The sequence below is a fragment of the Ambystoma mexicanum genome, chromosome 10 (genome assembly GCF_040938575.1).
Source record: "Ambystoma mexicanum isolate Mex_15411 chromosome 10, UKY_AmexF1_1, whole genome shotgun sequence".
In the NCBI taxonomy this organism is placed as follows: domain Eukaryota; kingdom Metazoa; phylum Chordata; class Amphibia; order Caudata; family Ambystomatidae; genus Ambystoma; species Ambystoma mexicanum.
The window spans coordinates 1446843530-1446866401 of NC_090932.1; the positions used below are offsets into that span (position 1 = coordinate 1446843530).

At 48.0% G+C, this 22872-nt stretch overlaps 1 protein-coding gene and 1 long non-coding RNA gene across 2 annotated transcripts in view; one reads left to right on the forward strand and one right to left on the reverse strand.

Moving 5' to 3' along the window:
• Positions 1-66: 66 nt before the first annotated feature.
• Positions 67-21906, reverse strand: LOC138492392 (uncharacterized). The gene is made up of 2 exons (XR_011276195.1): positions 21794-21906; positions 67-478 (listed from the first exon to the last, which is right to left on the reverse strand). It is a non-coding gene; the product is annotated as an uncharacterized lncRNA (long non-coding RNA).
• Positions 20376-22872, forward strand: part of TMEM116 (transmembrane protein 116) — a 378731-nt gene continuing 376234 nt past the window's right edge. The window contains exon 1 of the mRNA XM_069619504.1: positions 20376-21948. Within this exon, the coding sequence (XP_069475605.1) occupies positions 21868-21948 (81 nt within the window). The 5' untranslated portion in view covers positions 20376-21867. The remainder of the gene's footprint in view (positions 21949-22872) is intronic.

Below are 22872 nucleotides of genomic sequence, written 5' to 3' on the forward strand. Positions count from 1 at the left end.
GCAACGTACAACCTAATATCTTACATTTGCAAATAATAGAGTGGATTGTTAAAGAAAACGTAAACATTTTAGAATTTGTAAAGTAGGTTTATTTAACAACAAACTGTCAGAGATGTTTGGAGTAATCCCATTGTGAATGCAATGATAACAATGGTCGAAAGAGGGGCATTGCAAAAGGTAAAGATGTAGAACACGTTGGTTTTTTTGCATACAAAGATTATGAGTTCTTTGATAAAGCAGGTGCTTTGTTTCCACAGTGATTTTCAAGAAGGCGTCGTAACCTTGAGCCTACAGCACCATAAATGATGTTATGTTGCTCCGAGTAGCGAGTTCAGCGTACGGACAAAGCGGGCTTAGGGTATCGTCCCACATAATTGTTATGCACAGGAAACCGCTCACAAGCAGTTGTATTTGACGGCCGAAAAAGCCTTCACTCGGCATCTGAAAGCCATGGCACGGACAATACGGAAATATGTACCTAGGGTGCAAACGTTACAAAAATTACGTGTCAATAACCAACCTGTACCAAAAATATTTTACAAGAAGACACAAAAAAGTGACAAAGTAATATAGCATTGTAAGCGTTCAAACATGACATTTTAGTGAAATGTTTCTAATGACCATATGTTACTATGGAAATAGTGTTGAAACGGCGAGAATCTGCATCCGCCGTAAGAGAAAAAAAATAGCAACGACACAGAAAGAAGATAGTGTAGTTAGGAAAGCAAAATGAATGGACAGTGTAAGGAAAAGTACGGCTCGTGATTTCAAAGAAGACCACAAGAATGTGCAAACTGATGCACAAACCTATGTGCACAAACATAACGTTGCAACTAATAAATAGCAATGCTAAAGAAGGAGCAGCGCACGCATACCCTACAAATGGGAAACCTGTGCACTTGGCAATATTGGAGGAGAAATGTAACAGCGTAGAAACATAAAATGTCACTTATATTGGCACAATTATAGTTTCGTTAATGTAAAAATAAAGGGCACTGGAGAGTCGGCAAAAGTAAACTTACATAATATGTACTGCCTCCATTCTGTAACTGCAAGTCAGACACCATGTATTTGCATCAGAGAATCTTCGTGGACTGATATTGCATGTCCCCAACAAACTTTTTAAAACATAACCTTATCAAGTGCCATTTTTTGGACCCTTTCATTCCTTGATTTTCTTGTAAGGTTTCAGTTTCGCTCAAGGTCAAAAAACAAAAGCTCCTTATACAATCACTCAGATGCGCGGGTGTATTGAGCATCCAAACAAAAAAACAACTCATGTGACCTTCATGCAGAAGGCACAAAAATTCCTAGTTTGCAACAACATACTGCAATTCAATTATGGGAACCGCTACTCGCATACATCTCCAGAGTTGCTGTTTCCAGCAAACAATGCAGATGGTGGCCTTAGTTTTCAAAAGTTAGAACGGCAGTCTGACGGCAATATTGTTCCAAAAACATTTCAACCCATGCGCACTAATTGGTAGTGGTACAGGGAACACAAAGTTGCAATCAAGCCTATGAGTTTGGAGACAAGAAAACTTCACTTTTTCATTTTGTGCTCCCACATCCCATTCCAACCCCCTCAATGGTGACCTTCTGAAGTATTATTACATAAGTGTGATCAGTGCAATGCTGTCTAGTTTTGTATGTGGGTCTGGCGATGTCCGCGTACACCAAAACATTATTTAAAGATAGCAGTGGGACTGTACAAAGTTGACGTACTTGACGCTGTTGCACAACCAATCATAGAAAGTGGCACATGTTCGTGGGCACACATTTTTCCCCATTCAGTGTAAGGGGAAAAGAGACGTTTTGAGAAACTCCCTGCCCTTATAATTTCCCCTCCACCTGAACTAAACATCACCAAACGTTCCAAAGAAATGTAAAGGGTCTGAAATGTTTTGTTTGGAAAATTTGGTGAGGAATCGTCCAAGGGGAACGCAGTTGTAAAGCACCCAAAAAGTGCTCGTCCTATGGAAACAGCAGCTTCACCATAACACCACAGCCACTAACGTGCCTGTGTGATATGCTGCAGTGGTTGTGGGCAGGACCTACGGATTTCTATATTTCTCCATACATATTTCACCTTAAGGGTGTACATTGGCTTATAACAGCACTGCTTATAAGGTCATTTCTGGGTGCATAGCCTTTGGGCATGCACCCAAGACTGTACACCCTCCCCGAAACCATCAGAATACTAAAGTATAGTATGGGTGAATGCATTCCTGTAATGTGATGTGCTGAATTTGGGCAGGGCCTAGAGTTTTACGAGTAAGGCGTACGGGCTACGGCCTGCAGCCATGCATCCAAAAGTCTGCATCCTGCCCACAACCACCTGAGTGATGTGTGTAAGTACGGGTGTATCCATAGGTGCGGTATGCCTCACTTGTTCTGGCCAGAGCCTAGACTCCTAGCTGTATGTTCATAGATTTTACAGTATGTGGTTGTGCTGTGGCTGATACCTCCAGTGCTTATAACTTAGTGCTTGGGTGCATGGCCTTCATCCATGCACCCAAGACTGTACACACTCCCCACAATCATCTAATCGACAATCAATAGAACAGGTGTATGCGTGGGTGTGACATGCTGCGGTGGGTGTGGCCTGGGCCTACAGTCTTGGAAATATGGCCTTCGGACTATGGCCTACGGCCATGCATCCAAGACTCAAGGCCCGGGCCACAACCTCTGCAGCATGTCACACACATGGCGCTGTCCTATTCAGTGGCACACCCATAGGCAAAAATAATATAATAACAACATTTACTCAAATGCAATGGTCGCTAACACCATGCGTGTCCTTACAACAGTCTCAAGGTGCCTGTACACACCACAGACAGAAACTACCCTTATGAGTCCACTCATTTTCTGCACGTACAAACATCACGAACAAGGTGGGCATAGACAATATATCATTGACACCTGCCGCCCAAACAAGTACATTTTTGCAGACATCTCATAATCGCTGAACCTTCCCAAGCACTGTAGGACATCAAAGTAGTTCCCGAACCAGCATTTCAGGTGGCGAATATATCATTAACAACTGCCGCCCAAACAAGAACACTATTTAACCCATCTCTTACTCTGTGAACCTCCCCAAGCACTGTAGGAGAGCAAAACAACGTCCGAAACAGCATTTCGCCTCTGGTGGCGACTGTGCTGTCTTTGGATCCAAGATGGCGGGCGTAGCCGCACATTCTGACGCACATCACGGCTCTCTGCAGCCAATCGTTGAAGACGTTGCGTGTACGCGGTCATGACACCATCCTCCTGGCCAATCGTATATTGTCCGCGGAGAGAACAGGGAAGTGTGACCGCGGAGCGGACATAGATATCACTCTTTTTTTTAGACATATTCTTTAGTCGTTTTAAAGGAAACTAGTGGACGGATTGGCACCAAATTTACAGAAGCACGCTTTCGGGACCAAGTCCCTGCCGCAAATTTGGTCAAAATCCATCCAACGGTTTGAACTGTAGGCGTGCGCAAAGTTTTTCCCCCATTCAGTTTATGGGAAAAAAAGATGTTTTGGGACCCCCCTATAACTTTTCTCCCCCTGCACCAAACAACACCAAACTTTGCAAAAAAATTCAGAGTGGCCCCGTATACTTTTTTTCTGGAAAGTTTGGTGAGGATTCGTCCAGGGAGAGCTGAGTTATAAGCCCCCCAAAAAGTGCTCTTCCTATGGAAACAGCAACTTAACCATAACTACCGTGGCCGTGTAATATATATATATATATATATATATATATATATATATATATATATATATATATATAATCTTTATTGTGATTAGTTCAATTAAGAACTTTACACAAATAGACAATTTACAATTCAGAAATCATTATCATATCACATATCAGATGTATCACACTTATCATATATCACCTACATCAAAATTACTTAATTGATCAAACAATCACCACACATAGTAGTATTAATACTGATCCATATAAAATGATAGAAAAGTTGATAATAATACTAAGCATGATAATAATTATGTCCCATCATAGTTGATAAATTCTGACCACCCTATAACTAAACAGTATGTGACCTAAAATCTCTAAAACGCCAAACTCACCAAATACTACTGCATTTCCATTCAGACCGGTTCCCCACTATGGGGTCCCAATACACAGTTCACCCGTCGCCTCTCATATCAACTTCTTGCACAACACACAATAGGCTCTAATCAATGTCAAACATATTTAACCAGTTTATGCAATACCATTATATCTGTACACAATTCAAAACAATATAATAGAGCCTATATGAGGTTGGTTGACACTTGTCTCCATACTCGACACAGTGTAATTTGTAAAGATAGTGATTCCGGATTCAAACAAGTATCCCAGAAAGCTTCACTGAGTATACTTTCGTAGTTATTCACAAAAGGGCCATAATTATTCATATAAATGTCGCCCATTTTAATACACTGAGTGAGTACGTGTCTAGCTGATTCCATTTGCTTTTTAAGTGTACAGATACGACAATATGATTCCTCAGCTCCCAAACCCAGGCGAGAGCCTGTTATTGTACGTAAGGGAAGTTGATTAGTTTGTAATTTCAGGATAAATGTCCTTAATGCCGGATCCGGACTGAGTAGTAGATATGGTTGGACTTTACAGTAGCGATGTACCACATGGGATACTTCCTCATATCCTTTCAGTTTGGCTAGATGGATATAATTGTTACACCAATCCCATCTGTCAAATATTTTTCTGAAGGCTTTCCTCAGGTGGATATACCGTTTAGGTAATGTTGCCACAGTAGGTTTATAGGTCCAACCGATATCTTTAAAGAGATCTTCATTCAGCTCTTGATAATTTCTACCCAAAAAAACCCTTTGACTAGCCATATTATGACCCACTGTTTCCAAAAGTGCCCAGGATGGTTTAGAGCATGCTTTAAGGTAGAAACACCCTCTAGCCCGCCTCGCCATACCCCCTAATGATATTAGACCAAGCTCTAATCTCAAATATTCCATGGAGCAAGAAGGTACCATACACAATAATGAACGCCAAAAAAGGCCCTCTAGCACATCCAGCCATGAGAAGTCTTGCATGGCCAGAGCATCCAAACCATAGAGCATTGCAGGGACAAAACATTGCTTATATAACAATCGAATACCAGCCAAAGAGAACCCAGCATGTTCTCCAGCATACTTGCGCGCCTGTAAGATTAATTGTTTTGTTCTACGGGTTTTTTATTTCTAATGGCGACATAATCTCCCCTATAGCCCCCTATAGCAACATAATCACCCCTGTATCTTTGTACATACAGTCGAAAAGAACTAAAATGTCTGTGTACAGCATTCCCGCAATAGATAAGTTGCCAATCCTAGGTGGGCAGTTCACCACTCCCAACATACGTTGCAACAGATCAGCTGTATACAGATTATATATCGTGGGTGCAGCGACACAGCCCTGTTTCACCCCTTTGTTGAAAAGTATGGGGTTAGTGACATTCCCTCCATGATCCAGGCGAACTCTTGCATAATTATTGCTGTGTAGCAGCCAAAGAACATGGATGATCCACTTAGGGCAATTTAAAGCCCACAGTTTGTTCCATAAAATATGCTGATCGACCTGGTCAAATGCACTCTTAAAATCTACAAAAGCGATTTACAGGCTCACGTCCCTGGGACTCTGAGTAGTCTGTATTAAATGATCTGTTATGGGTTGTTCCAGAACCTGGGCAGAAGCCTGTCTGAGCTGGGTGAAGAATATTATTTTTAACCACCCATTTTTGCAGTTCTTTAAGAACCAGTGATGTAAATATCTTACCCGTGCAGTCCAACATCGATAGTAATCGATAATTGTGTGTTTTGGCTCGATCTCCCATTTTATAGACAAGGGGAAGGACAGACTGCTGCCAGGACGATGGAATTGTCTTGGTTCTGCAAACTCTGCTAAACAAAATTAATAGAATGTGTGCCCAATGTTCTGGGTCATCTTTGAGCACCATATTGGCCAATCCATTCGGCCCAGGTGCTCTAGATCCCTTCAGTTTTAGAATGGCTCCCACCAATATCCTATGACTTAATGGGACTAAACAGGGTCCTTTTGAGTCAGGCTGAAATATGGGAGTCACCGTATTAAAGAACTTATCCTCCAGATGGTCAACCCATAATGCTCCGGGAATAGGATTAAGTATGTTAACCCTCCTATCCCCCTTGGCTAAGGCCAATGACCTCTATACTTCACTACTTTCCTTAGACAAACTGTTGCCAAGCCGTTCGTCTCAGAGTCATACGGTAGTGCTTTAGCCAAGTCCTATATGTGGTCTTAATTTGTTTACTTTTCCATTGAATTTCATAGCCAATGTTCCTGCAGTGACCCTGGGCAGTAATGTCACTGATGCTCCGACGCATTTTACGTTTGGCATCTCGGATGTTAATATCGAAAGCTTTCTTATATCTAATACTCCCAAAGGCCAATGCAGGAATTATGGTATTGCCAATTGCATAAGTCAATTTACGGATCCACTGCTCAATGGCATCAGGATCCATCAGGGCTTTAAGTGGGCCGAGGCCTGCCGGGGCTGGTCCCCAGCAGGCTCCGAAATTTCGTTTTGAGGCGGGGCCCTGCCGGGGCCCACTAATCTCCCCTGGCAGCTCTGGCCACTACATGAAAATTCATTTTTTTCTACAGCCTGAAGCTCTTGCTCTTGTGCGAGAGCTTCAGGCTTCAGAAAAAATGCCTTTCAGCCATAATGGTGGCGCCGCACCTGCAAGGCATCCCTTTAATCAAGTGATGCACGTGGGCTGGCGCCACCATTATGGAGAAAACGTGAGGCCGCTGGAAGCAGAGGCCTTGCTTTCTAAATACTGGAGCTCCCGCAAATTCGTGGGAGTTTCAGTCTTTAGGAAAAAGGCCTCTGCTTCCAGTGGCCTCACCCTTTCAGCCTTAATGGTGACGCTCCCCCTCCCCAGCTGGCGAGGGGCAGCACCACCATTAAGGCTGAATAGGCGAGGCGCTGTCCCCTGCCAGGCAAGCATATGCAAAATAAATGCAGAGATCAGCACCCTCTCCCGCATAGGGGAGAGGGTGCTAATCTCTACAAAAGGATGCCTGGCAGGGGTGCCAGTAGCCCATTGAGCTGGGGCTCGTCAAGGGGGCGTGGCCTAACGGGCCATCAAGACCCCCATTGTTAGGCCACGCCCCCTCGGTGAGCCCCGGCTCGATTTGTAGTGCCACTTAAGACACTGGGATCCATTTCCCTAAAATGCAGTCTATCGACCAGATCGCTAGGGAACAATGTCATATTTATCTTATGAATCTTTTTCCGTCTCCAGTTCATTCTGTTACCAGCATGATTGGTCCCCACGCCCCCACACATTAAAATTCTCTTGTGTGGGTCAGTGGTAACCAAATCCAATGCCAGGATCGAATGATCGCTAAAATCATTAGATATGATCTTCAAAGAAGAAACCTGCTCTAGAATACCATGGTTACCGGCCATATAATCAAGGGTAGCCTTTTTAATACCCGCTTTCCGAGTGGTGTTTCCCGGCTGATCTCCAGTAGTGCGACCGTTGAGCAGAGTAAGCCCCCAATCATCCAGGAAATCCAGCCACATATTTCCTCTTCATGTGGCTCGGTTCTGGACCATTATGCTACGTTCAGCAACGTTAGCATATGAACCCGCCCTTTCCCGGTGTACACATCTGGCATTCCAGTCCCCACAAATGAGGACCAGTTTGTCTGATGGGGTATCTAGAAGCTCCAAGAGCCCTTCTGTAGTGTCCCGAGAGGGGGGATCGTATACGTTCAGTATTAGAAGTCTCTTGGCCTGTGATCCTTCTGCAGAGATGACCATTTCTGCTGCCAACAGATTACCACCAGGTGTGCCCAGCACAACAGCTTTGGGTTCAAAATTGTGTTTGATACCAATCATAAATCCACCCGACGGTCGACCCCGGTCCCCCTTTAGAGCTGGTGTTTGAAATATTGTGTATCGACCCAGCAGAAAGTCAAAGGTAACCCAAGTTTCTTGTAACGCAAAGAAATCACATGCGGTCAGACAATCTCTTGACCCCCCTGGTTGAATCCAATGAGAAAAACCCCTGGTGTTCCAACTCAGTCGTTAAATTTCATTTTCTGGAACACTTCTGGGCAATCTTCCGATGTAACCATTGCCAGCCCAAGGCATCCTCCAGGTGATCCTCCGGCTTACTCGTGCTGATTATCCGTTCAGCCTGTGTGACAACCTGAGCACAATTACAGCCCCAGGCTTTGTCAGCTCCCAATTTCACCACCTCCGGACTATCCAACTTGTAACTCAGATGGATAAAAGACTGATAACTTGCACGTATCAATGCAGCGGTCTCTGGCAAATGACAGTGCAACCTGGACATCCTCGAGGACTTATTCCTCAGTGGTTCAACAAACTCCTCTAAATCCCCTGAATTGAGCATTCTCAGTGAGGGGATTTTTTTAAACAAGTCCAACAAAACGGGGCAATTCAAGTAGCCCTTTTTTCGAGGCCCGGTTTGATTGCAGTAATGGTAATTTTTTTTATATCCATCGGTGAGAGAGCCTGGACGGATGGTGACAGGAAGGATGGTTGGTCCCTCTGGACCAAAGGGGTGATCAACACTTTATCCTTCACCTACACCGGCAGAACTGTGTCTTGTCTGCTGTCGGAGCTTCCACAGAGGGAATCTGCCCATTTCTTGCTCCCTCCCCAGCCAGCCAACTAGTCAACGTCCTCACCTTTTGAGCGGACCTCCGCTTTCTGCGGGCTGCTCTCTTGCGTTGCTTTTTAGATAGCAAATTTTTCTCATTACGCAAGGTGGAATTTAATGGTTGGCTATCAACTGCAATAACACTTTCTTCCGTGGGGTCCGTATTACTTTTAATTTTATGATTGTTTTGTTGCAATCTCTTGGCCACTCGTCTCTGTTTCCTGGAGGGATAAGTGGAAGTGGCATCCACTGTCTCCACGTCCACGGCAGCTGGAATAGGGGCTACCAAGCTATTCCCATTCGGCCCCACTGTGGGCGCCTTCAGTGTAATCTCTCCCATCAAAGAGGGGAGAGTATTCCTCTGATTCACTTCTCCCTGTTTTACCTTATCCTTATTTAAAGGAGGACGAGGTCCCCTGTCATTTTGACTTGTCAAAAGTTCATTCATTGTATGTATAGCTTCACCCTGTTTTTTTACATCCTCATGCATTGCCCCGCACAATTTAAGCAGTATTTTAACTGCAAATTGTAGAATATTAGTGCTCCGAGATTCAGTGGAGCTATTGTGAATGCTAGAATTGACATTCTCAAAGTTAGTCCCAGTTTCATATAATAAATTAAGACTAGCAGATAATCTCTGTGAATCATGAGGCACAGAGACCGCCTGCAGAGGGGCCCGTCCCTCCTGGGGGACAATCCCTTCCAGACGCTCCTGCACATCAGGGGGTGCATGTGTAATTACTTGATCAATTATCGCTGGCTGGGGCACGTCTAGTACTTAAAGTGCCCGCGCTTGATGCACTCCCACTGTTTTGCTCTGCTCAACCTCAACCACGACCACCTCAGGATATAACTCCCTCGATTCAAACACTGGTGCCTGCTGCGATGCGCTACTCTGTAGCGCATAGCATAGTTGTAACAATGAATCATTATCCAAATCAAGCGCCGAGGTGCTACCATCAACCTGCAACTCTGTATCAGTTAGTGGTACAGTAGGTATCCATTTCCCTAAAATGCAGTCTATCGACCAGATCGCTAGGGAACAATGTCATATTTATCTTATGAATCTTTTTCCGTCTCCAGTTCATTCTGTTACCAGCATGATTGGTCCCCACGCCCCCACACATTAAAATTCTCTTGTGTGGGTCAGTGGTAACCAAATCCAATGCCAGGATCGAATGATCGCTAAAATCATTAGATATGATCTTCAAAGAAGAAACCTGCTCTAGAATACCATGGTTACCGGCCATATAATCAAGGGTAGCCTTTTTAATACCCGCTTTCTGAGTGGTGTTTCCCGGCTGATCTCCAGTAGTGCGACCGTTGAGCCGAGTAAGCCCCCAATCATCCAGGAAATCCAGCCACATATTTCCTCTTCATGTGGCTCGGTTCTGGACCATTATGCTACATTCAGCAACGTTAGCATATGAACCCGCCCTTTCCCGGTGTACACATCTGGCATTCCAGTCCCCACAAATGAGGACCAGTTTGTCTGATGGGGTATCTAGAAGCTCCAAGAGCCCTTCTGTAGTGTCCCGAGAGGGGGGATCGTATACGTTCAGTATTAGAAGTCTCTTGGCCTGTGATCCTTCTGCAGAGATGACCATTTCTGCTGCCAACAGATTACCACCAGGTGTGCCCAGCACAACAGCTTTGGGTTCAAAATTGTGTTTGATACCAATCATAAATCCACCCGACGGTCGACCCCGGTCCCCCTTTAGAGCTGGTGTTTGAAATATTGTGTATCGACCCAGCAGAAAGTCAAAGGTAACCCAAGTTTCTTGTAACGCAAAGAAATCACATGCGGTCAGACAATCTCTTGACCCCCCTGGTTGAATCCAATGAGAAAAACCCCTGGTGTTCCAACTCAGTCGTTAAATTTCATTTTCTGGAACACTTCTGGGCAATCTTCCGATGTAACCATTGCCAGCCCAAGGCATCCTCCAGGTGATCCTCCGGCTTACTCGTGCTGATTATCCGTTCAGCCTGTGTGACAACCTGAGCACAATTACAGCCCCAGGCTTTGTCAGCTCCCAATTTCACCACCTCCGGACTATCCAACTTGTAACTCAGATGGATAAAAGACTGATAACTTGCACGTATCAATGCAGCGGTCTCTGGCAAATGACAGTGCAACCTGGACATCCTCGAGGACTTATTCCTCAGTGGTTCAACAAACTCCTCTAAATCCCCTGAATTGAGCATTCTCAGTGAGGGGATTTTTTTAAACAAGTCCAACAAAACGGGGCAATTCAAGTAGCCCTTTTTTCGAGGCCCGGTTTGATTGCAGTAATGGTAATTTTTTTTATATCCATCGGTGAGAGAGCCTGGACGGATGGTGACAGGAAGGATGGTTGGTCCCTCTGGACCAAAGGGGTGATCAACACTTTATCCTTCACCTACACCGGCAGAACTGTGTCTTGTCTGCTGTCGGAGCTTCCACAGAGGGAATCTGCCCATTTCTTGCTCCCTCCCCAGCCAGCCAACTAGTCAACGTCCTCACCTTTTGAGCGGACCTCCGCTTTCTGCGGGCTGCTCTCTTGCGTTGCTTTTTAGATAGCAAATTTTTCTCATTACGCAAGGTGGAATTTAATGGTTGGCTATCAACTGCAATAACACTTTCTTCCGTGGGGTCCGTATTACTTTTAATTTTATGATTGTTTTGTTGCAATCTCTTGGCCACTCGTCTCTGTTTCCTGGAGGGATAAGTGGAAGTGGCATCCACTGTCTCCACGTCCACGGCAGCTGGAATAGGGGCTACCAAGCTATTCCCATTCGGCCCCACTGTGGGCGCCTTCAGTGTAATCTCTCCCATCAAAGAGGGGAGAGTATTCCTCTGATTCACTTCTCCCTGTTTTACCTTATCCTTATTTAAAGGAGGACGAGGTCCCCTGTCATTTTGACTTGTCAAAAGTTCATTCATTGTATGTATAGCTTCACCCTGTTTTTTTACATCCTCATGCATTGCCCCGCACAATTTAAGCAGTATTTTAACTGCAAATTGTAGAATATTAGTGCTCCGAGATTCAGTGGAGCTATTGTGAATGCTAGAATTGACATTCTCAAAGTTAGTCCCAGTTTCATATAATAAATTAAGACTAGCAGATAATCTCTGTGAATCATGAGGCACAGAGACCGCCTGCAGAGGGGCCCGTCCCTCCTGGGGGACAATCCCTTCCAGACGCTCCTGCACATCAGGGGGTGCATGTGTAATTACTTGATCAATTATCGCTGGCTGGGGCACGTCTAGTACTTAAAGTGCCCGCGCTTGATGCACTCCCACTGTTTTGCTCTGCTCAACCTCAACCACGACCACCTCAGGATATAACTCCCTCGATTCAAACACTGGTGCCTGCTGCGATGCGCTACTCTGTAGCGCATAGCATAGTTGTAACAATGAATCATTATCCAAATCAAGCGCCGAGGTGCTACCATCAACCTGCAACTCTGTATCAGTTAGTGGTACAGTAGGTATCCATTTCCCTAAAATGCAATCTATCGACCAGATCGCTAGGGAACAATGTCATATTTATCTTATGAATCTTTTTCCGTCTCCAGTTCATTCTGTTACCAGCATGATTGGTCCCCACGCCCCCACACATTAAAATTCTCTTGTGTGGGTCAGTGGTAACCAAATCCAATGCCAGGATCGAATGATCGCTAAAATCATTAGATATGATCTTCAAAGAAGAAACCTGCTCTAGAATACCATGGTTACCGGCCATATAATCAAGGGTAGCCTTTTTAATACCCGCTTTCTGAGTGGTGTTTCCCGGCTGATCTCCAGTAGTGCGACCGTTGAGCCGAGTAAGCCCCCAATCATCCAGGAAATCCAGCCACATATTTCCTCTTCATGTGGCTCGGTTCTGGACCATTATGCTACATTCAGCAACGTTAGCATATGAACCCGCCCTTTCCCGGTGTACACATCTGGCATTCCAGTCCCCACAAATGAGGACCAGTTTGTCTGATGGGGTATCTAGAAGCTCCAAGAGCCCTTCTGTAGTGTCCCGAGAGGGGGGATCGTATACGTTCAGTATTAGAAGTCTCTTGGCCTGTGATCCTTCTGCAGAGATGACCATTTCTGCTGCCAACAGATTACCACCAGGTGTGCCCAGCAAAACAGCTTTGGGTTCAAAATTGTGTTTGATACCAATCATAAATCCACCCGACGGTCGACCCCGGTCCCCCTTTAGAGCTGGTGTTTGAAATATTGTGTATCGACCCAGCAGAAAGTCAAAGGTAACCCAAGTTTCTTGTAACGCAAAGAAATCACATGCGGTCAGACAATCTCTTGACCCCCCTGGTTGAATCCAATGAGAAAAACCCCTGGTGTTCCAACTCAGTCGTTAAATTTCATTTTCTGGAACACTTCTGGGCAATCTTCCGATGTAACCATTGCCAGCCCAAGGCATCCTCCAGGTGATCCTCCGGCTTACTCGTGCTGATTATCCGTTCAGCCTGTGTGACAACCTGAGCACAATTACAGCCCCAGGCTTTGTCAGCTCCCAATTTCACCACCTCCGGACTATCCAACTTGTAACTCAGATGGATAAAAGACTGATAACTTGCACGTATCAATGCAGCGGTCTCTGGCAAATGACAGTGCAACCTGGACATCCTCGAGGACTTATTCCTCAGTGGTTCAACAAACTCCTCTAAATCCCCTGAATTGAGCATTCTCAGTGAGGGGATTTTTTTAAACAAGTCCAACAAAACGGGGCAATTCAAGTAGCCCTTTTTTCGAGGCCCGGTTTGATTGCAGTAATGGTAATTTTTTTTATATCCATCGGTGAGAGAGCCTGGACGGATGGTGACAGGAAGGATGGTTGGTCCCTCTGGACCAAAGGGGTGATCAACACTTTATCCTTCACCTACACCGGCAGAACTGTGTCTTGTCTGCTGTCGGAGCTTCCACAGAGGGAATCTGCCCATTTCTTGCTCCCTCCCCAGCCAGCCAACTAGTCAACGTCCTCACCTTTTGAGCGGACCTCCGCTTTCTGCGGGCTGCTCTCTTGCGTTGCTTTTTAGATAGCAAATTTTTCTCATTACGCAAGGTGGAATTTAATGGTTGGCTATCAACTGCAATAACACTTTCTTCCGTGGGGTCCGTATTACTTTTAATTTTATGATTGTTTTGTTGCAATCTCTTGGCCACTCGTCTCTGTTTCCTGGAGGGATAAGTGGAAGTGGCATCCACTGTCTCCACGTCCACGGCAGCTGGAATAGGGGCTACCAAGCTATTCCCATTCGGCCCCACTGTGGGCGCCTTCAGTGTAATCTCTCCCATCAAAGAGGGGAGAGTATTCCTCTGATTCACTTCTCCCTGTTTTACCTTATCCTTATTTAAAGGAGGACGAGGTCCCCTGTCATTTTGACTTGTCAAAAGTTCATTCATTGTATGTATAGCTTCACCCTGTTTTTTTACATCCTCATGCATTGCCCCGCACAATTTAAGCAGTATTTTAACTGCAAATTGTAGAATATTAGTGCTCCGAGATTCAGTGGAGCTATTGTGAATGCTAGAATTGACATTCTCAAAGTTAGTCCCAGTTTCATATAATAAATTAAGACTAGCAGATAATCTCTGTGAATCATGAGGCACAGAGACCGCCTGCAGAGGGGCCCGTCCCTCCTGGGGGACAATCCCTTCCAGACGCTCCTGCACATCAGGGGGTGCATGTGTAATTACTTGATCAATTATCGCTGGCTGGGGCACGTCTAGTACTTAAAGTGCCCGCGCTTGATGCACTCCCACTGTTTTGCTCTGCTCAACCTCAACCACGACCACCTCAGGATATAACTCCCTCGATTCAAACACTGGTGCCTGCTGCGATGCGCTACTCTGTAGCACATAGCATAGTTGTAACAATGAATCATTATCCAAATCAAGCGCCGAGGTGCTACCATCAACCTGCAACTCTGTATCAGTTAGTGGTACAGTAGGTATCATCACCAAAGGAAGTTTTGCAGGAAAAAATGCGTCTAATGGTCTTTTTTGACCCCAGGGGCCTCTTTATCCAGTGAAGACCTGTCAGTACTGGAAATATTGACTCCCTTATTACTGCGAGTATGGGCTCCATAGGGTTTTTTACCCCTTGTTGCAGTCGCCTTAGCTCTGGTATAAGCTTTACCCGGCATAGGTACTGTTAAATATTATTATGTATTACAAGAATCAAAATACCAGATTGCAAGTAAGCTTATAAAACCTTGCACACTCAATCAACCTCTCACGTGACACTTCTACTAGGGCACTAAAAAATTCTAAATACACAATGCTTAGCAACACAAAGGCTATCAACTACGTACTTTAGCACTTCACATATATTTTACAAAACAGTTCCATGTACATTCACATACACCTTAATTCAATTGTAAAAGCAGTAATAAAAATAACTTATTAAAACTACTTAAAACATCAGCCTATTCGTATCAGACATCAATAAAAAAAAATTCAAAAATATTCTAATCCAGTCTCTAAAATCAGATTGCGGTGATTATTAGTTCTGTGTGCAATAAAAAGGCATCAATTCATCCACGGCGTCCAAGAGCAAATAGCATATATCCACGCTGGGCCCTGGATACTGGCCTGAGACCTGTACTGAAGTATCACAATCTAGTCTGATATAGATATTACTGTTGGTGCCAGTCTTGGAAATGAGAGCCCTATATCAGTCAAGCAGCTCCCCGTGTCCAGTCACAGAACGCTACTTGTCCGCAGTGTCAGGCGAAACACTGCCAAGCACCCGCCCAAGAGTTAGTTCCAGCCCTAAGTCCAAGTTGACAATCTCGCCCTCAAAGAGCGTACGCGTGGCTCAAAGAGAAAATCTCTGCAGTCACCAGGCATACAGATGGTTTTACGCAGGGTGTTTCAATTAAGAGTCAACCTACAAGAGGGCAACAGAACCAACCAGTCCTAGCCAGCACACAATCCTGGCAAACAACTCGGCTCTCCTATTCAGGTCGCTTTGCTCAAAGAGATAATCTCTGCAGGTAACAAGCACGAGAGCACGGTTGTCGCTGTTCTTGGTGCTAGGTTCACTGGTCCAATTGGAATAACTATTAAACAGCCTGAATGGGCTAGACCAAATAAAATGAATGGTTTCTTCAAATGTGATCACCAGCAAAGTGTTGTGTCACGAACTTCAGCAACTGCGCAACTAGCAAACACAAAACACACAGCTTGCACACAGTGCTGCGCTCTGCGCATGTGCTGTGTTTTTGAAGGGTGAAGCTCTGCCCACTGCAGCAACAGAAAGCGGGCTATAATGTTGTCCGAGGCTCCGTGGAAAAACAGAGAGCAAAAGCAGCAACACCTCCTTCACTGGCTTCACGAAACACACAGCTTCCACAACACGCTGCGCTCCGCGCGTGCGCAATATTTTTGAAGGGTGAAGCTCTTCCCACTGCAGCAACAGAAAGCGGACTATCATGTTGTCCAAGGCTCTGTGGAACAACAAAGAGCAAAAGCAGCAGCACCTCCTTCACTGGCTTCACAAAACCCACAGCTTGCAGATTGCGCTGCGCTCCGCGCATGCGCTGCGTTTTTTGAAGGTTGAAGCTCTTCCCACTGCAGCAACAGAAAGCAGACTATAACGTTGTCCGAGGCTCTGTGGAACAACAGAGAGCAAAAGCAGCAGCACTTCCTTCACTGGCTTCACAAAACACACCGCTTGCACACTGCACTGCGCTCCGCGCATGCGCTGTGTTTTTGAAGGTTGAAGCTCTTCCCACTGCAGCAACAGAAAGCGGCCTATAATGTTGTCCAAGGCTCTGTGGAACAACAGAGAGAAAAAGCAGCAGCACCTTCTTCACTGGCTTCACGAAACACACAGCTTGCACACCGCACATATTTTTGTTTATATAATGTCCAAGTGGGGAGAAAAGAAAAAACCTCCAGCCCTCCCGTCTAATCAGTCGTTTTACTGAGGACGTTGTGGAACGTCTTATCCTTTTTACTATTCTACGTAAAGCTACAGCCACACCTGTGTTGAAACCAGGGCTTTAAGTGGGCCGGGTCCTGCCGGGGCCGGGCCCCGGCAGTCTCCAAAAAGTGGGACTGAGCCGGGGCCCTGCCGGGGCCCCCCCTACCACTGCACGCAACATTGGCGGGATGCATTATCCCGTCGCGGCTGCCGCCGCGACGGGAGATGCGCCTGCCATGAAGTCAGGCATCTGACAGAAGTGGCAGCCAACCACAGCGATGCTGTGCCTGGCTGCCACTTCTGTAAGTCATAGTAACTGCCTCTGTTGACCTCTCGCGCGAGGGGTCACCAGAGGCAGTTACTGTCCCTTTGTTTCCCCAGGTCGCCGAGGCGTCTTTAACCCTCGGCGAACCTGGGGATTCCTCGACATTTTTCGAGCTTTATGAAAGATGGCTTGAAAAGTACACAATTCAAGCCATCTTTTATAAAGCTTTGCCGAAGGACAATTTTGTCCGTAGTCAAAGTTTTATAAAAGATGGCTTGAATTGTGTACTTTCAAAGCCATCTTTTATAAAACCGAAATGTTTAAAAAAAAATGGCCTGAAAAGTAGGCAAACCGTAAGGTATGCACACACACATATATATGCATGTTATATATCTGTGTGCGTACCTTACTATGGTTTGTGTACTTTGCAAGCCATCTTTTCTAAACATAGAAATAAATATTTCTATATTTATTTCTATGTTTAGAAAAGATGGCTTGCAAAGTACACAAACCATAGTAAGGTACGCACACAGATATATAACATGCATATATATGTGTGTGCATACCTTACGATTTGCGTACGTTTTAGGCCACGCCTCCCACAAGCCACGCCCTCAAATGAGGCCCCCCCCTCGATTTCTTACCCCACTTAAAGCCCTGGTTGAAACAGAAATGATACCACAAGGGCCCTGCCCCCTAAAGACTTCTGGGAACGGGTAAGACGCGCTGTGCTGTTGCCAGGTGCGCCTGAATGTGTAAAGTAAACATTCGTGTTTACTTTACACATTTAACGGGAATAGGAAATGCCAACATGAATGCCACATGTACACGTCTCTGCCCATTCTGTAGCCTTGAGACAAGTGGGGTGCGGTGTGTATGGCTTTCCGTCTTTCTCTATCTCGCTGTCTCTGATGCGCTTTCTCTCTAGATCTCTGCGGGTCTACTCTCTCTGTGCCTCCCCGATTCTCTCCCCGTCTTCCTTTCATGCCCGTGCATTTCTCATCACGGCTCCCTCGCCCCCTCCCCCCCTTCCTCCTCAAGCGTTCACTGTGCCCCCGCGTCTTCCTTCCATGTCTCTCTGCGCGTCCATTCACCCCCTGCGCGTTTTCTTCCCTCTCTATCGTTCCATCTCTTCCCTTGTGTTGTTAGTGTCTCTCGTAGTTCCCCGCCTTCTTGCTCTTCCTTCTCTCTCTTTCTCCCCTTCCTGCCTTGCGTCTTTCTCTTTCTTTGCATCTCTATCTTCTTAATACTTTCTTTTCCCGTTCTCTCTCTTTCTCTCTCTTACTCTACGCCTCCTCTGTTTCTCTTTCCCCGATGATAATCTACTCCTTGTCAGACCTTCACCCCTGTAGTTCCTGTTCTCGCCCCTTCGTTTTCTCATTGGGTCCTTCCCTTTCTCTCTTCCTTTCGCCTTCTTCCTTTCTCCACCGCCATTTCCTCTATTAACCTCCTCCCACGTGCCCCCCCACATCCCGTCTAACCAGCCCTACATTGGGGCGCCACTTCCTGACCTAGTGCTTCTACCCTTGCTGCTTTCGGGCTACTTCTGCACTCTCCCCGCTTTCTTGGTCTAACTCTATGCCGTCTGCGTGTTTCTACTTCGATTTCCCCCCACCACGCCCCCTTCTCATCGTTTCCTCTTCTTGTACCCTTTCATCTTGCTCCTTTATAATGGGCACCCTTCCTTTCCGGCTCCATTTTTCTCTCTCGCTCTCAGTTATGTTTCCCTCCTTTCCCCTCCCTGGTTTCACCACCTCACTGCCACCCTTTCCCCCTGCCCTCTTCCGTCTTATTTCCTCTGTCTTTAGCCTTTTCCTCCCGGCCCCTCCATGCCTCCCTCCCTCCGCCTGACGGAAAGAAACGCGGTGCCCCTGGCTGGGGAAAGTCAAGTTCAGTGCCGCACGGGCGAGTCACCCGCCTTCTGGCTGCCTGTCACAGGCGGGTGCTGGGAGTTCCCCAGCCGAGGGAGAAAAGGTCATGGAGGGGACGGCAATGCCTACATCTGGGTGAGGCTGGGCACGGGCGGGACATGCCGCTGCTGTCACAGCCCCTCAGCCATTTCCACCTCCCCGCGCTTGCCCCTCCCTCGGAAACACCGGCTGCCCTGCAGTGATAAAACACACACCTGCACGAAGTGCAGAACAAGTGAGCACTGGCATACCTCGTGGCCGCGTCCGCGCGCAGGACTTACGGCCTGAGCTAGGAGGAAAAAGGAGGGGGGTGGTTCCTTGAAGAGGGGCGCAGTGCGGAGGAGACGCAGCGGAGCTGCTGGACAACTGTGCTCTCCCAGGCTCTCTCCTCTCCCAAGGAACACCCAGGGATCTGCTCTCCCACCTTCAGCGACTGCATAGGGCACCTTGGCACCGCTCTCCCACATGCTGTGTGCTCTCCTAGGCTCTCTTCTCCCAAGGAACACCCAGGGGATCTGCTCTCCCACCTTCAGCGACTGCATAGGGCACCTTGGCTCCGCTCTCCCACAAGCTGTGTGCTCTCCCAGGCTCTCTCCTTTCCCAAGGAACACCCAGGGGATCTGTGCTCCCACCTTCAGCGACTGCATAGGGCACCTTGGCTCAGCTCTCCCACATGCTGTGTGCTCTCCCAGGCTCTCTCGTCTCCCAAGCACCACCTAGGTGATCTGCTCTCCCACCTTCAGCGACTGCATAGGACACCTTGGCACCGCTCCCCCACATGCTGCGTGCTCTCCCAGGCTCTCTCGTCTCCCAAGGAACACCCAGGGGATCTGCTCTCCCACCTTCAGTGACTGCATAGGGCACATTGGCTCCGCTCTCCCACATGCTCTGTGCTCTCCCAGGCTCTCTCCGCTCCCAAGGAACACCCAGGAGATCTGCTCTCCAACCTTCAACGACTGCATAGGGCACCTTGGCTCCGCTCTCCCACATGCGCTGTGCTCTCCCAGGCTCTCTCCCAAGGAACACCCAGGGGATCTGCTCTCCCACCTTCAGCGACTGCATAGGGCACCTTGGCACCGCTCTCCCACATGCTGTGTGCTCTCCCAGGCTCTCTCCTCTCCCAAGGAACACCCAGGGGATCTGCTCTCCCACCTTCAGCGACTGCATAGGGCACCTTGGCTCCGCTCTCCCACATGCTGTGTGCTCTCCCAGGCTCTCTCGTCTCCCAAGGCCCACCTAGGAGATCTGCTCTCCCGCCTTCAGCGACTGCATAGGGCACCTTGGCACCGCTCTCCCACATGCTGTGTGCTCTCACAGGCTCTCTCGTCTCCCAAGGAACACCCAGGGGATCTGCTCTCCCACCTTCAGCGACTGCATAGGGCACCTTGGCTCCGCTCTCCCACATGCTGTGTGCTCTCCCAGGCTCTCTCGTCTCCCAAGGAACACCCAGGGAATCTGCTCTCCAACCTTCAACGACTGCATAGGGCACCTTGGCACCGTTCTCCCACATGCTGTGTGCTCTCCCAGGCTCTTTCCTCTCCCAAGGAACACCCAGGGGATCTGCTCTCCCACATTCAGCGACTGCATAGGGCACCTTGTCACCGCCCTCCCACATGCTGTGTGCTCTCCCAGGCTCTCTCCTCTCCCAAGGAACACCCAGGGGATCTGCTCTCCCACCTTCAGCGACTGCATAGGGCACATTGGCTCCGCTCTCCCACATGCTGTGTGCTCTCCCAGGCGCTCTCCTCTCCCAAGGAACACCCAGGGGATCTGCTCTCCCACCTTCAGCGATTGCACAGGGCACCTTGGCTCCACTCTCCCACATGCTGTGTGCTCTCCCAGGCTCTCTCGTCTCCCAAGGACCACCTAGGAGATCTGCTCTCCCACCTTCAGGGACTGCATAAGGCACCTTGGCTCCGCTCTCCCACATGCCGTGTGCTCTCCCGGACTCTCTCCGCTCCCAAGGAACACCCATGGGATCTGCTCTCCCACCTTCAGCGACTGCATAGGGCACCTTGGCTCAGCTCTCCCACATGGTGTGTGCTCTCCCAGACTCCCTCTTCTCCCAAGGAACACCCAGGGGATCTGCTCTCCCACCTTCAGCGACTGCACAGGGCACCTTGGCTCCACTCTCCCACATGCCGTGTGCTCTCCCAGGCTCTCTCGTCTCCCAAGGAACACCTAGGGGATCTGCTCTCCCACCTTCAGCGACTGCATAGGGCACCTTGGCACCGCTCTCCCACATGCTGTGTGCTCTCCCAGGCTCTCTCCCAAGGAACACCCAGGGGATCTGCTCTCCCACCTTCAGGGACTGCATAGGGCACCTTGGCACCGCTCTCCCACATGATGTGTGCTCTCCCAGGCTCTCTCTGCTCCCAAGGAACACCCAGGAGATCTGCTCTCCCACCTTCAACGACTGCATAGGGCACCTTGGCTCCGCTCTTCCACATGCTTTGTGCTCTCCCAGGCTCTCTCCGCTCCCAAGGAATACCCAGGGGATCTGCTCTCCCACCTTCAGCGACTGCATAGGGCACTTTGGCTCCGCTCTCCCACATGCTTTGTGCTCTTTCAGAAACAGCGCCCTCCACATTAAGTGGGAAAAGGGGACAACTAATCCGCTCCCAGGTTAGGTATTCTTCTCCTCTACACTTCCCATCTACTTCCCCACCTTCACCAAGACCCCACTTCTCCCACCCCGCAAACAGATGCCACCTCCCATGGGTCTAACCCCTCCCTCGCCAGCCTCTAGGAAGAGGAAGAGCTCTCCCACCCAGGAGGACACTCGCCCGCGGTAGGATCTTCTAGCCCATGCCCTCGCTGATCTGGGACCTGTTCTCTCGCCATCAGGAAGGCATCTCACTCTCTTGGCATTTATTTTCCAATCATCCTGCAGACATCTCACTTGGTTGGCATCTGCTCTCCCATTCATAGCAATATCCAGGAACGCACCAGGAATCTGTGCTTTGCACATAAGTACCCCCCGCCATCCCGAGGGACACATCTTACCTTTCTGGGGGACAGTATTCCCTTTCTGGAAGCCCCCCGCCCAGGAGCAGAGGAAGAGGTCGGGGCCTCAGGACATGGAGATGGACGTGGGTTCGTGGCGGGTCTCGGCGCCCGCAGTCTTCGCCTACGCCGCCGAGGACGGCAAGTGGACGCCGGTGAGTACACGGATGACTCCGCCCGGTCTGACTTGGGTTATTTACACTGCCCCGTGGATGCGCAGCCCGCAGACGGCTTACTCACACGCAGCTGGCACACGGGGCAATGGAAGAGAATAAGCGCGTGGCTGCTGGCACGAGTGGGGTATACGACATACAGGAATGGGGTGCTGGCTGGGGGGTGGCACTCGAGTAGCCACATGCCCCAGGGAGACAGGGCACCGATCAATATTAAACTGTCCATCTATTCGTTTTTTAGAAACCCCAGAAAATCAAAGTGATCTTGCATTCTCATGTATACACTAAATTACACACGTTTAAAAGTTGGGGGGGCGGTGGTAACGGGGGCAGGATTGCAAAAGTCAAATGCGAGATTACCCGTGGACTATGCAAATCTGGGAGAAGGCGCCACGCCGAATAGAATGTTTCACTGTCCTCTTCTAAACAGAACGATGCCCCCCACCACGATGCGGTCATCTCTCGTGCCCTGGGTAAGGATGGCGCCACCTAAGGGCACATTGTCCAATGAGAAGAAGGCGGGGGCAGGGTTTGAATCCCATGGCTCGCCTTGACCAAACGGTGTGATCCTGGACGAATTGCACTTATCTCCCTCTAATGATAATGATGTGTTATTTACATAGCGCCTTAATCCAAAGTGCTTTACACAGGCTAGCACACATTCACTTACAATATCACCTGAACGAAATTGGTACTCATTTATTGACCTCGGAAGGATGAGTTGGCCTTGCCGGGATTCGAACCCGCCCGATCGCAGCAGCGAGCGCTCAACCTGCAGAGCTATATTAACGGCGTCCAAGGCTCAAGCAGCATGGATGGTAAACAGAACGGGTCGACGCACAACGAGATATAATAACACGGCATCACTGGGCGAAAGAAAACTAGTTAGAGACATATACCACCAGA